At 35.2% G+C, this 13886-nt stretch overlaps 3 protein-coding genes across 7 annotated transcripts in view; 1 reads left to right on the top strand and 2 right to left on the bottom strand.

Annotated features, from left to right (window-relative positions):
* Window positions 1-296: 296 nt before the first annotated feature.
* LOC123682756 (SAFB-like transcription modulator) lies at window positions 297-3215 on the bottom strand. 5 transcript variants are annotated; one of them, XM_045621533.1, is made up of 3 exons: window positions 3040-3190; window positions 2311-2484; window positions 297-2253 (listed from the first exon to the last, which is right to left on the bottom strand). In XM_045621533.1, the coding sequence occupies exons 2-3, from the start codon at window positions 2441-2443 to the stop codon at window positions 524-526; spliced, it is 1863 nt and encodes a 620-aa protein (XP_045477489.1). In that variant the 5' UTR covers window positions 2444-2484; window positions 3040-3190; the 3' UTR covers window positions 297-523. The 5 variants fall into 5 exon arrangements, with proteins under 5 accessions (XP_045477489.1, XP_045477487.1, XP_045477485.1 ...); XM_045621531.1 differs by having other exon boundaries at window positions 297-2484; window positions 3084-3215; XM_045621529.1 differs by having other exon boundaries at window positions 297-2484; window positions 3040-3191.
* A 418-nt stretch (window positions 3216-3633) lies between these two features.
* LOC123682755 (syntaxin-16) lies at window positions 3634-4773 on the top strand. Its single transcript, XM_045621528.1, has one exon. The coding sequence runs from the start codon at window positions 3823-3825 to the stop codon at window positions 4759-4761; it is 939 nt and encodes a 312-aa protein (XP_045477484.1). The 5' UTR covers window positions 3634-3822; the 3' UTR covers window positions 4762-4773.
* Window positions 4774-7509: 2736 nt separating this feature from the next.
* Window positions 7510-13886, bottom strand: part of LOC123682754 (succinate dehydrogenase [ubiquinone] flavoprotein subunit, mitochondrial) — a 49004-nt gene continuing 42627 nt past the window's right edge. The window contains exon 11 of the mRNA XM_045621527.1: window positions 7510-7627. Coding sequence (XP_045477483.1) covers window positions 7541-7627 — 87 coding nt within the window. The 3' untranslated portion in view covers window positions 7510-7540. The remainder of the gene's footprint in view (window positions 7628-13886) is intronic.

Genomic DNA, 13886 nt, shown 5'->3' with positions numbered 1-13886 from the left:
TTATTATTTTCTACCTTCTCTTTTTGGTCACCTGAAATTGTGATGAAAGTGTAAATCGATTTGTATGTTTATCATTTAATGTTAGCAACTGTTAAAAACAAAGAGTAGATACTGTTTTCGATGTCAGTCTGTATTTTTTATTTATGTGTACACTACTTCTAGTCATTTCACAACCACATAATCAAGTTTGTTGAATGAATTATATTTCTTGCAATAAGAACAAATCAGAATCTTTCTTGATTTTCCAAATTAAAAGATTTTTCTCAATAAGAATGGTTTTTATAAAATAACTAATCTAGTTTTCAGTTTTTTATTGAAACCTATAACATAATATACATTTGTAGATCCTTCGCACTATTACAATATAGTAGAAGAGAATTGTCCACATTAAATTAACGAACATGTTAGAAATACGAGACCGCAAGTTGAAGATCGAAAAAAAGTTTGATATGAACTAAATAAAGAATGGAATCTGCTGAAATACATTAATAAATAACCACACAATAACATCTTTGGATACAAACTAATACTTTCGAGATGAATCAAAATGCTTAGGATAGTCGGATGTACCAGGAGGATAATACGATGATGGTTGCACTGAATATCCATCACTACCATACCTTTCCATATAAGGTTTCATAAAAGTTGAATTGGGTGGGTTAGAAGTTTTCTTCCATGGTTCAGCAGGGGGTTGCATCCAGGAACTCTTTGAAACAGCAATATCCACTGGATGGGAGCTTCGATACCTACCATTAGTAGAATCCTTGGAAAAAGACTTATCAGTATAGTCACCCAAACGCTCATAGACACCCCTAGATTTCTTCTCCTCATAATACGAAGAAGGTGGCCTATCAAGCAAAGGCTTACGAAGATCTCCAGATAGCTTTGGTGGTGGTGGTGGTGACACATCCGGATAAACAGCTTCCCTTCCTCGGAATCTCTTATGGGGCGGAGAAATGCTTCGAGACTTCCTGGCTCTTTTGAGATGCTCCAAAGATTTTTTGGCGTCTTCCAATTTCTTGAAATCCCTGGAAAGGTCCTCTTGTCGTCTTCGTAGATCTTCCTCTCGTTTAAAAAGACTCTCCCTATCAAACTCTGCTTTTTCCATTTCCATTTTATGCTTTTTAGTGAGACGATGAACATCCCTTTTAAACTCTAATTTAGCTTCTTTAATTTCATCAGTTAGTTTTCTCATCTGTTGTCTGTACCTTTCAGCACGTAGCTCCTCAGCTTTCACCTTTTTTTGTTCAGTTGTAAGTCGTCTACGTAAGTTACGTACTTCGATTTGTGTTCGTTCCAAATCTGTCCTAAGGGAATCCAACTTCTTCTTAGTTTCGTTCATTCTTAATTTCAAATCATCTCCTTTTGTTGGTTCTTCTTTCCTAACACGGTTCTTCTTATCAATTTGTTTTTCTTCCAATTTTTTCTTCTTATCATTGTCGCCAAGCTTGTTATTATCATCAGTGCTAATTTTTTCATCACCCATTTTCTTTTCTTCATTTTTAATTTTATCACTCGATTTTTCTGTTTCTTTTTTATCATCACTGCCTTTTCTTGAATCTGCATGAGCTTCTACTTGAACACCCTTTTTCTCATCATTTTGCTTATCATTTATAGGATCATTTCTAGGAGATTTTTTTTGTCCATTTGTAGATTTCTTTGTGACATCAGGGCGGCTTCTACTAAGCAAAATTTTCCTACCCCCCAATACTGTATTATTCATTTTTTCTACACATTTTTGAGCAATTTTGGTTGTCTCAAATTCAACATAACCAAAAAATAATTTTCCATTTGTTACCACTTTAGCAGTAGAGACTTTTCCACAATCCGAGAAATGTTTCTTCAAACTTGAAGCATTTACAGAATTAGAAATATTGGTGACCCATACATAACTAGATGAGGTTCCCTTTTTTTTTATTGGGGCTTTAGTAGCCATTGTATTCGCATCTCTTTCTTCTGTGGTTTTTTGTTTTGTTTCCTTTTCATTAGTCACTGCACTCTGGGTATCCTCAGTGACTTTTTCAACCTTAATTTTACTAACATCAGGGACTGGAGTTTCCGTACCCAATTCTACATCATTAGATAAAATGAGGGTACTACCATCGCTACAAGATTTATTAGTTTCCCCCGTAGCAACCATATTTTCTTTGGTGGTTGTTTTATTCCTTTCTTTTTCTATTTCTTTGTTGCTTTCTGAAATTTGATCATTAATATCTTCCGTCTTCTTGGAGCAGACAGCTTCCTTCTTTCCATCTGAAACAATCTCCCTGGAATTAGATTCACTATCAGTGTTGACCATCATCTCTTTACCATTGGGCTTTTCCTGGCCTCCTTCTATAGATTCACTTCCTGTATTGATGTCATCAACTACTGAAAATCCTTCGTCTAATAATATATTCTCATCTCCTTCTTCATGTTCTGATGATTTAGCTGATTTACTCATATTTAGAAAGATGATCGGTATTTATAAGAAGGCAGTTAAACCTGAATTCAAAAGAAATATTAGTTTAATTGAAGTAGGCTAAGTTATGATCTTCATCATGTTTATTCAAATTTTGCATGAACTCACAGAGGGCAGATTCCTAGTTGATAAAATAGCTTTTCCAGTGTCAAATATCTTCTCTTACAAAAAACCAATCAAAACAACATTTCAATAAAAATTAATTAATATACCATAATAATGAAGTTTTAACTAATAACCCTATACCGACAGATTTTCTTTACCAAATTTTTTTGATTATCATCTCATTGATTAATAGATGATTCTTGAATATTGCAAATACGATTTAAATTACAGGTTATATTTGTATACAAATTCCTCAATTACTGTAAGAAAAAATCGATAACCAAGTAAATACTCACTAATCAAAGTTGGAGGGAATAATATGAGAATATTTCATTGAATCAATGACATTATCGTAATCAATAAGAGACGCTGTATAAACGCTGTAGAGGTTATGAATACTATTGTACAATTGAGTGTTGGTTATTTACACTATAAAATGAAATTTAATAATAATTTTAAGGAATTGAACCTACCTCTAATTAATTTAATACCTGAATTTCAATAACTTCACACTTACACTCAGATTTTAAGCGACTTCAAACTTAGCCTCCATAAGAGAATCATAGAATAAAGATGCACTCGTCAGTCGTCTTTCTCTAATCTCATGCGACATAACAAAACAATAATAATATTAAAAATAGGTGACACAGAAACAGAGTTTCATAGAAGAAAGTATATTGGTTATTAGTTTAGATAAGTCTATAGGCATCTGAAAATAAGAATGCAGCGCCAAGGTGAGCATACATAGAACTATAAATGTTGACATTGGAGTGTTTTGTTGTATTAATTGTGTATTGTTGCTTTATTTAAATTTGATTTTACAATAAATATAAAAACTTTTCAGACTTCTTTAGTGAACAAGTGTGTTACTGTGTATACACAACAACACACAGATTATTAATGTTCTAAGGGTAATGTATATTTGTGTTCTGTGGTATGTAGAATTCAACCATAGATAACTAATTCATAGAGCTATAATCACAGAACACAAATATATCATCAAAATTTATATTGATGGCATAGACCATAGAGAAAGGATTGTCTATGGCATAGACCTAATATAAATTATATTAGGTCTATGATTGATGGTAATGTCATTTGAATTTTTGTCAAGATTCCAGCAAAAACAAAACATTGAGAAAAATGTTAATGCGATGGTGTTCTTCGAAAAGCAACAAGAGATGAGAAAACCAAATCTCTTTTTTCTACTCTTATCCATTTTTTCCTGAGAAAAATCTATAAATTTGATCTTAGAAATGGCAGCAAGATCTTTAACTGATGTTTTCCTTTTGATGAGGAGCAATGCAATCAGGAACAGAAATATTTTTCCTGATAACGAAGATTCTGAACAAATGAGGCTAGTTAGTCTCAATGAAGATGATGAAACGCTATATACTAATTCTGATAATTATATGCCCCCCCAATGGATAAATGATTTGGAAAAAACTCAAAATATTTTACAGCAGATCAAAATAAAAATTGAAGAATTGAAGAATTTTCACTCTAGACATCTACATAAATCTACTTTTGATGATAGTTCAGCTGATGAAGAGGCTATTGAATATTGCACTCAAGGAATTTCCAGGTTGTTCAATGAAGGTTATAAACTAGTCCAAACTATAAAACACAACTCTCATGAAGGCTCTACCAAAGAACATAAATTGACCGTAAATGTTTATTGTACTTTAGCAGCATCCCTCCAAGACTTATCTCAGTCGTTTAAATCAACACAAAATAGTTATTTGAGAGAATTACAATCTCGTGAAGACAGATCAAAAATTTACTTTGAAAATCAGATAGTTAACATTGATATATATGATGATAGTGGAACTGAAGACATCGACAGTTATTTTATTGGTTCAAGTCCTCCTACTCAAGAACAAATGCTATATTTGGAGGAAGAAAACACAAGATTTGCTTTGGAAAGAGAACAAGAAGTTAACTCAATTGTTAAGAGCATACTAGAAGTGAATAAAATTTTTAAAGATTTAAGCATAATGGTTGCTGATCAAGGAACAGTACTTGATAGGATAGACTATAATATTGAAAGAACTCAAATTGATGTTTTTGAAGGTTTTAAGCAGTTGAAGAGTGCAGATGCATATCAACGTAAGAATCGTAAAATGTGTACTATTGTTGTATTGGCTATTGTTACTATATTGGTATTCTTTTTATTAGTTTTGATTAAATTTTAAGTTATTCTCTAATATGTTTTAAATTTGCTAAAATTATATCAAGGCCTCTTTGTTGTTGAATGAATAAATTATTATTCAGATTCTACAAAACTATCTCATAAAAAAAATGAGAAAAAATAATCTTGATGTTTAAATTTTTTCAAATGCAATATCCGTTAGAGTAAAAACTTCATTATCCAGACTAATTAATGTCGTTAGACATTTGGATAATTGAAGAGGAGAGATTACCATACATATAACTGCAACAATTATGATGTATATATTCATTGAGAAAAACAAAAATAACACACAGCTACGTGAAAAATATATTCATTAAAAAATAAATAAGTTGAGTAGATTCTTCTGTATGATAGAAAATAGTGCAATGTAATTCATTATAACTTATACTGTGACTGTGCCATTGTCCACACTTTTAGTTAGGTTTGTTGATAATAGAAATCACTTGTGCATAAACATAAACAATTATTCTTTACTCATGTAAAGATTATAGAGAACAAATGAGTGTTTTCAGTGAGATAAATTTTATTTCAAATAATACATGATAATCAGTTTTAGAACTGAAACTGCTAGATCCTTGATAAATGTGTGCTTTTCATTAACTCCTTAAACAATTAATTGAATATAAATTTCATAATGGTTGTTCGACAAATAGGTTTCATTAAGATTAAAATATTTGAATTCGTATAAACGAATTGGTTATGATTTTTTAATCACTCTGACCCTATTGAAATCTACAATTTCAATGTATATTTATAAAAGAAAATTTTTTCTTGATTTGGTACATATAAAATGATATTCTCAAGATAGGCTCCTTATTTCTGAAAAAACTTCACAACAAATGTTTTCCTTTCAAATCTAAAACTTTGAAACCTTTCAAGGAAAAATTTTACCCCTTGAAAATTTCATGACACATGACTATATATGTTTGTGTAAGAAGAGGAAAAAGTATTACCATTATGGAAACGGCACCAGTTTTCTACAGACAAGGTATCGTCCCTCCATCCCATTTCGAGTTGCTTTTCTGTGTAATCGATATCTTGAATTTTTCAGTGTTTTTTGTAGTCTTCCATGTGGTTAGAGTTAGACCGTTTTTCTTTCTTCACGACGAAAATTTCCTTTTTCAAATTTGCTTTTTATTTTCAAAGAAAGATCTTTGAAATCCTTTTAGGGAAAAATTTAACGCCGCCTAATTTTCAGTCATACAGAGTATAACTCAATGATATTCTTATATCAAGGGGAAGATTCTTGGAGTTTTTTCGATAAAAAGCTTCATATATTCCCATATTAACTTAAAATGGCTCCAAAAATACCCTTTTAATATTAGCATATCATTGAGGAACCCCCTGTATATGCGCAATCGTTGCATGAATGAACTACCGCTTATAAAAGCTCCTGATTTCACGGCAGTGCTGTCCTGGACTAAATAGGTCTAAAAAAGATAACAACTTTAAAAAGTGAACTGTAATAATGCTTTATCCTATTAGTATACTTTGGTATTGTTTTCATTATTCTCAGTTATAAAGAAATTTCAATTTTTTTTCACCTTTCCAAGTGGTTTCCCAAAACACGAATGCATTTGGATAACGCATTATAATTCACTTTTTAAAGTTGTTATCTTTTTTGGACTTATTTAGTACAAACTCCAGGATTATAATGATCATAATATATGGTTTATTCTGTGAAGCTACAGGGTATAAACATAGGTACTCACAGAGGCGTGAGCCTGTAAATGATTTTCAAATAAACAAAATATACAGTAGCCGCTATTCAAATAATTTAATTAATTAACATCAATTTCTATCAGATATTATGTGCGGTAGTTGGCGCTATCGGTAGAATATTTGTTCTGTCAATTGTTTGTGTAAGAGAGAATTATGGAATTCGAGCGATCGCGAAATATCATAGGCTTCCGCGTAAACAATATCAACATTGATGGCTCGGTCCATAACGCAAGATATATATGAATATATATTTGAAGATTGATTTGTATGTAGTTCGCTAAAATTGTGCTTGACTTTTCTTGATATTCTTTGACTTTCTGCTTTATATTCTTAAATTTTTGCACTTTTGAAACACCCGCATTTTTCATCGCTTTTGTCTTTTCGCTTTCGCATTTTAGTAAGTCATCATTGTTGACCGCAATTTATTAATTATTGTTTTACACATTATCAAATATTTCGCTGTCGCACCAACTTCATACGCTCGCAGATACATTCCATTTTTCTCTTAAATTTCACTGAGCTATCGGACGTAACATCAATCTTTCGACACAACTTTTTAAGGTCCTGTGAATTTCAAAATAACGCATGAACAAGAAGCACCACTTATTCAAAAGATCTTAAATTCATCAAAATCGCGCCAGCGTACCGCGAGATATCGAAATACCAGGAATGTCATTTTTGTGCACTTGCAACGCGTACCCCATTTCAGGAAAAGCTGCAACACATATGCGTGCCTCCATGAGGGTGAGTAGTGATAGACCGGTTTTACTCTTTTTAGAACTCATCAATATCGCATAATCCTACAAATTGAAATCTTTTAGCTGCAATTAACGCACATAAAGATTTACCTACAGGTATACTGGGTGGAAAAGATAAAATATACTTACCTATAAAATAAAATATACTTGAAATACGAAAATGGAAATGTTAAAAGATATAAAAAGCAGGGTTTCGTAGCTACTGGTTGTACTGATTTGACAGGTACAGTTGAAATGAACTTTATTAAAATTGGATACTAAGGAATACAAGATAAATATTGGAAGTTATCACCGTTGGTTTTAATACTTTCTTATTGCAGGGGGGACATGTGGACATTCTTTTTCGTTCAAAGTATTATCTATTACAGGTCGATAATACACAGAGACCTGAAATAATTTCAATAGACATCAATATTCATAAAGATGAAATTTCATTTTGAATAGATCAATAACGACGAAGGATATAGGTATTCGCAAATGGTGTGGCTTACACCTGTTCAGATATATTATCACAGACAAAATCTAAACGAAGTTGTAGTTCATTTTCTCTTATACACTTCGGTCGATTTCAGCAATTTTTTTAATTGTAGCTTGATTCCTTGGAAACATAACATAACTGTTCAGATGCCGTCCCCACTTTATTGATATTTTGTTATATACAGGGGTGGACAAAAAAATGAAAATTCAGTAAACCCTGTGGAGTGATTTTTTGACATACGAGTCGAATGTGTATGAACACTCCTATGTTTTCTCATTATTTCCGAATATTCCAAATTTTTATTTATTGCGATAAATACAGCACTTGATATGGTTTATCTATCGTTATTGAACCAGAAATTATAATGCTTTGAATGGGAAAGTCCTTAAAGTTGATTTCAATTGATAAACTGAATCAAAATTGACTTTGTAAATACCATGAAAATGTTAATTGTATTGGTGAATTCAGTCATCATTTTTCAACTAATTTTGGCGAGTCTTTCTTACCGTAGTGGCGCTCTCTCTCCAGAGATTACGATGTTTCGTTCCGAGATCGCTGATTGTCTCATCAGTTGGGCTATCCAGCGATCTCTGCCCAAGACACACCATCGTAAGAGGTGAAAATGGCTACATATAGATGCAGAATATAGATAGAAGGAACGGAAATTATGAATGTTCTAAGATGCAGTATATACCAACTCTTTCATAATAATGAGTTAGCATTGTGACGGCGACTTTCTTCGGTTTGTTGATTGTTTACTATTTCCCTCCTCTATTACCTCGGGCGCCAATTGCGATAGGTTTTATAAGGTCGCAATTCCTTACGTCGCTCACCATTATCGACCGTGGGTAGCTTTTAAACAGTTGGAAAAGGGTTCGATTCAATTTAAGGTAAGAGCGATTGACCAGTGGTGATTTCTTTCACTAAATGGCAGTACATGTCTATGAGATAAATAAAAGACACCCTGACGAAACACACTATATTTAACAATATTCGTTCCCTTATGTACAACACCAAATTATATACAATACTATCCTATATATACAATAATGCAAAAGGCTACTAAACACCAAAAGCAAATATTTACAATGCAACACGGTACGGAACGAGAACTAAGCGAGGTGAGCAGGTGGCGTATATCAAGCAGCAGAAATGAGTAAGCGGTGAGCAGGCAAATTGAGCAATGATAAAAACGGTTAAGTGCGGACAAGCGTGGAAAGCGTGGAGATTGGCGTGTGAAATGCAGTCTAACAAGTCAGATTGTGACAACCTATCCTGTGTTCCGTACGGTCTGGTTTGATACCTCTTTATTAAAGAAAGCAAGCCTGAACAATATATTCGAATCAGGTCTTGTATCGGCGCATCCACCAAAATGGATATCAAGGGAATTAGGATAAAATACTCTGTCGATAATGTGACTATGATCCGGAGATCAAAAATAAAAGACCCCTCTCCCCAAGATAAAGAGTTCTGCCTGGTGGTCCCAAATAAGAGTTGCTCGCAATAAGGGACCCGACACACAGACTCCACTTGAGAAAGTTGGATCTAAGGAATAAATTTCAAGCAGGATATTTGTCAGCGCATCCATCAATTCACGACTAGAGTCAGACCGGACAAGGTAAGTCGCCGAAAAGGCCGCTGTGATCCGGAGATCGGAATTTAGCGACCCCTCTCCCCAAGATAAGGGGTCTTGCCTGGTAGTTCCAAATAAGAGTTGCTCGCAATAAGGAACCGGACAGACAAACTCCACTTGAGAGAGAAAGATCAAAGAAATAAATTTCGCTCAGGGTATACTCCGGCGCATCCACCAATTCACGACTCAAGTCAGACCGGACAGGGTAATTCGCCGAAAAGGCTGCTGTGATCCGGAGATCGGAATTATGCGACCCCTCTCCCCAAGATAAGGAATTTTGCCTGGTAGTTCCAAATAAGAGTGGCTCGCAATAAGGAACCTGACAGACAAACTCCACTTGAAAAAGAAAGATCAAAGAAATATGTTTCACCATAGTATAATTAATTAATTATAATTATAATTAATTATAATTTTAGTATAATTAATTAATTATACTATGGTTTCACTCAGGGTATACCTCGGCGCATCCACCAATTCACGACTCGAGTCAGACCGGACAGGGTAATTAGCCCAAAAGACCGCAGTGATCCGGAGATCGGAAATAAACGACCCCTCTCCCCAAAATAAGGAGTTTTGCCTGGTAGTTCCAAATAAGAGTTGCTCGCAATAAGGAACCGGACAGACAAACTCCACTTGAGAAAGAAAGATCAAAGAAATAAATTTCACTTAGGGTATACCTCGGCGCATCCACCAATTCACAACTCGAGTCGAACCGGACTGGGTAATTGACCTAAAAGACCGCAGTGACCCCTCTCCCCAAGATAAGGAGTTTTGCCTGGTAGTTCCAAATAAGAGTTGCTCGCAATAAGGAACCGGACAGACAAACCCCACTTGAGAAAGAAAGATCAAAGAAATAAAATAAATTACAAATAAATCACACTCGGAAAATAGCGATGGAACACAGGAAAGTCACCGGTAATACAGACAGGAATAAAACGGGTCTTACCAATCCTAAGAATTTCTCACTTCACCACACGAACTCAAATTCTTTTCGTGTACGAGCTAAGTGTCGAATTCACGAATAGAAAGTACTGCACTAAAACGTCCAACGTTCAAAAAGAAAATTGTAAACTAAAAATTCAACTCTAAAATATTACTCCAGGAAAACCACAAAACAATCCGCTCAATAACTATCAGAAAATATCTAGCTCGGAGACACCGACAGGAGTAAAATAGGAAAATATCTTTATACTTCGAAGACACCGGCAAGACTCCTTGGAAAAATATCTTTCTACTTCGACGACACCGACAAGGATCATCCTCCTTTTCCGAAATACCTCGCTTGTAATGTCGGTTGGAAGGGGAAAATTTAGAGACTCAAAATCGGCGGTATGCCTATGAAAAACAAACGACAACATGTAAAAAAGAACATATTGATGAGATAACGTCTATCGCGGTGTCGCTCGGAAGTTTTTATACATAGGCTGATATTTTAAATTGCATCGTTATATTTTCATGAAATAAATATATCAGAAATTATTCCAAATGAATTTTTCTGAATTGGACGAAAAATACCTTCACTGCTCTCAATTAAAATTTTATTTTCACCTACTCATATGACTGGTAGAATAATGATGGAATTCTAAATCTGGGGCAAATTATACTGGGTGATTCTAATAAAATAATTATTGAATTCTGAACCTGGGGCAAATCATACCGGGTGATTCTAGTAACGAATTTCACTTCGTTACAGCATCAGGTTTGTATTTCTGTTCGAATTAATTAGTATATTCCAATATTTAGTAGTGAAATTTTTCTTTACCAATATATAGAATACTCGAACATTATTTTGCAGGTAGTGAGAAGGTGCTGGTTTAATTTTAGAATATTAACAAGATGCTATCTGTATCAAATATTTTAGAAGAACAAGAATGTAAGCATCCAATTATAATTTAAATCTCATTTTTTGATAATATTCGCTGTGCGATATCAAATACTCAACTTTTAAACTGGCTCTGACTTTCATTTACAAAAGCATGCAGTCTGAAAGAAATTCCATTTGAAATTCCCGCAAACATGTTTTAGCACCACTAGTACCAGCGTGCTTCCGCTTGAGGGCGCTGATGTTTGTGAAACCATACAGTGACTTTGTATACTACAGTGACGACACTGCTCGTCAGCGTTTTGATCGGTTGGAGCCCTGTCCGCCATTAAAGGTCGAACTTTCACCATAGATCTCTGGTGAAAGAGAAGAAACGAGCGGTCGACCAACCTTAGCGCAGGCGCAGTCGATAATCTGAAACTTGAAACACCGCTTAATGTCTGAATCTATTATTTCCCTTCGACCTTTAATGGCGGATGGCCGCAGTTGTCGTCACTGTGAGACGTATTATGAATTGTTCAGTTACGGCTTGAGAGATCTTTCAGTATTTTTAGTACTGTGTGTATCATTAAAGTCACGTTCTGGGGGTGTAGTGGTTCCCAATATTCCATTAAAACTTTGAATGAAAAGGAGATTTTGTTTATTAGTGATATAAATAATACAAGATGGAGAAGAAGGTTACCAGACAAATTACCAATGAGTATATATTGAGATTTATCGCTGAAATAAGGGAGACAGTAGCTGCAGCCGAAGAAATGCGGAGCTCGAAGCGAGGCTCACGCACGAAATCGTGGAGGAAAAACTATTCTTATCAATTAATCTTAAAATTAATTATAAATGAGATATGATTACTTCAAACATAATAAATTAGGCCTCGTCCCTACAGAAGCAACTTCGATCAATGAGGTGGCCTCAATCGACATGGAAGTCGATCAGCCGATACAGGGCAAAAACGAATAGGATGAGATTGTCTCAAACGATGATGATGGCGAGGAATTCTAACTCGTCTCTAGGAAGAAAAAGCGGAAAATTGAGGCGCCCGTATTACTCAAACCTGCAGCATCTGAAGTGAAAAAAGCGAGAGTTCCGCCAAACAAGAAACAAGGCTTCCACTCGACAGGAGCCTTTCGAATGAAAAGTAATAATGAAAGAAATGATTTGCATAAAAGCATCAGTGAGGAAAGAGGATCAGTCGAGGTTTTGAAGCAAACTTGCCCGTATATTGAGATTTTCACGAGGCCATTTAATACTTTGGGAAAATCTTTAAGCAACGCCAAGGACAGAACGAGTACCCTTGAAAAAAGTGGCGTCTACGAACTTAAGTGTGATGATTGCACTGCCACCTACACTGGAAGAACTTGTAGACCACTTTAGACAATAATACAGGAACACCTGAGATACTCGGACAAATCTGCCTTTGGACATCACATTTCGTTCAGCGAGCACTCTTTTAGGCCTTTTAGCCCACAAGAGAATGCTAGAATTTTGCTGCAGACAAACACGAAGAATTACACAAAATTAGACTTTTCGGAAAATATTCATATTAGGGATGAAATATCGATGAACGATAATTGTTTGAACATACCCACAAACTTAAGTTTGAACAAAACTACATCTCTTTGTTCAAGAGATTGTAATTACTTTTGTAGCATATACTGTGTGCTGCTTACCTGTTTGCTGTTTGCCTTGTTTCCCTTATTCTTAATACCTTTATTTTGTTATTTTTATAATTTATGTTTTTATTCGTTGACATAGTCAGTTCATACATCGTTTAATATTTTGTTATTCCTTGTTTCTGTTTTATTCTTCTTCTTCTTTCTCTTTTCTTAAGACTTAGTCTTGTTTCTTCCACTATTCAGCCTCCTGGGAAACAGATGTCCAGCTTTCGTGCCATCTCTTCGGAGGTCGGCCGGGGGGTCTCCGTGAATTTGGTGTTTCTGTTTTGTTTTGTGTTTATACTCAGCTGGTCGCACGATTCTCAGACTGAGGACATCCTTCGCGTAGGTTATGTTTCCTTCATGTTTTCGTTCTTAACTAAGTGGTTGTTGTTGCTTTTGCTTCCTTCGCTGTCAACATTTTCGAGAACTTATGTCTCTTCGCTTTGATGGTGGAAACAAAGTATTTTTGACAAGTAAGTGGCTAGCATGCTGAGGTCTCGAATTGTTGCTCGACTCACTCTTTGTTTTGTTTTAAGTGGTGGAAAGCACTACGCAGAAGCCCCGGTCTGGACCAATGACATAGGTGCTAGAAATTCCGGCATGCGGTTTAGTGTGTTGCCTGCGTACATGACCACAATGGGGTTACGAAGTGCCCCATGGACAAAATAGAGCCCGCCGTAATGCGCGCTGTGTGAGCCCATCCGACTGAATACAAGGGATGTCTTCACTATCCCTCCAAGGAAAACCGACGGTTTACCTTTCGAAACCGGCCATCCCACAAAAGGAGCAGGTCAAAGCCGTTTCGGCCTCCAAAAAGACCGTCTCTCCCAAAATGGTAGAACAACCGAAAAGGAGGACGCTAAAGGAAAAACTCCGACAGCAGCCAAAACGAAAAAGGCTGCCAAGAAAGCGCCCAAGAAGAAATTCCCTAAAAAGGCGGAAATGGCAAAAATTTTGGCCACATTCCAGACCATGATGTACCAGATGATAAAATTTCCGGAATAGAAACGGAGGGCAAAATAAAACCCAAATCTCTGAGGATAACCGTCTGGAAT

Source organism: Harmonia axyridis, chromosome 6 (assembly GCF_914767665.1).
Source record: "Harmonia axyridis chromosome 6, icHarAxyr1.1, whole genome shotgun sequence".
Classification (NCBI taxonomy): Eukaryota; Metazoa; Arthropoda; class Insecta; order Coleoptera; family Coccinellidae; genus Harmonia; species Harmonia axyridis.
Note: the sequence above shows the minus strand (reverse complement) of the source record. Positions and strands in the feature narration are given on the sequence as shown.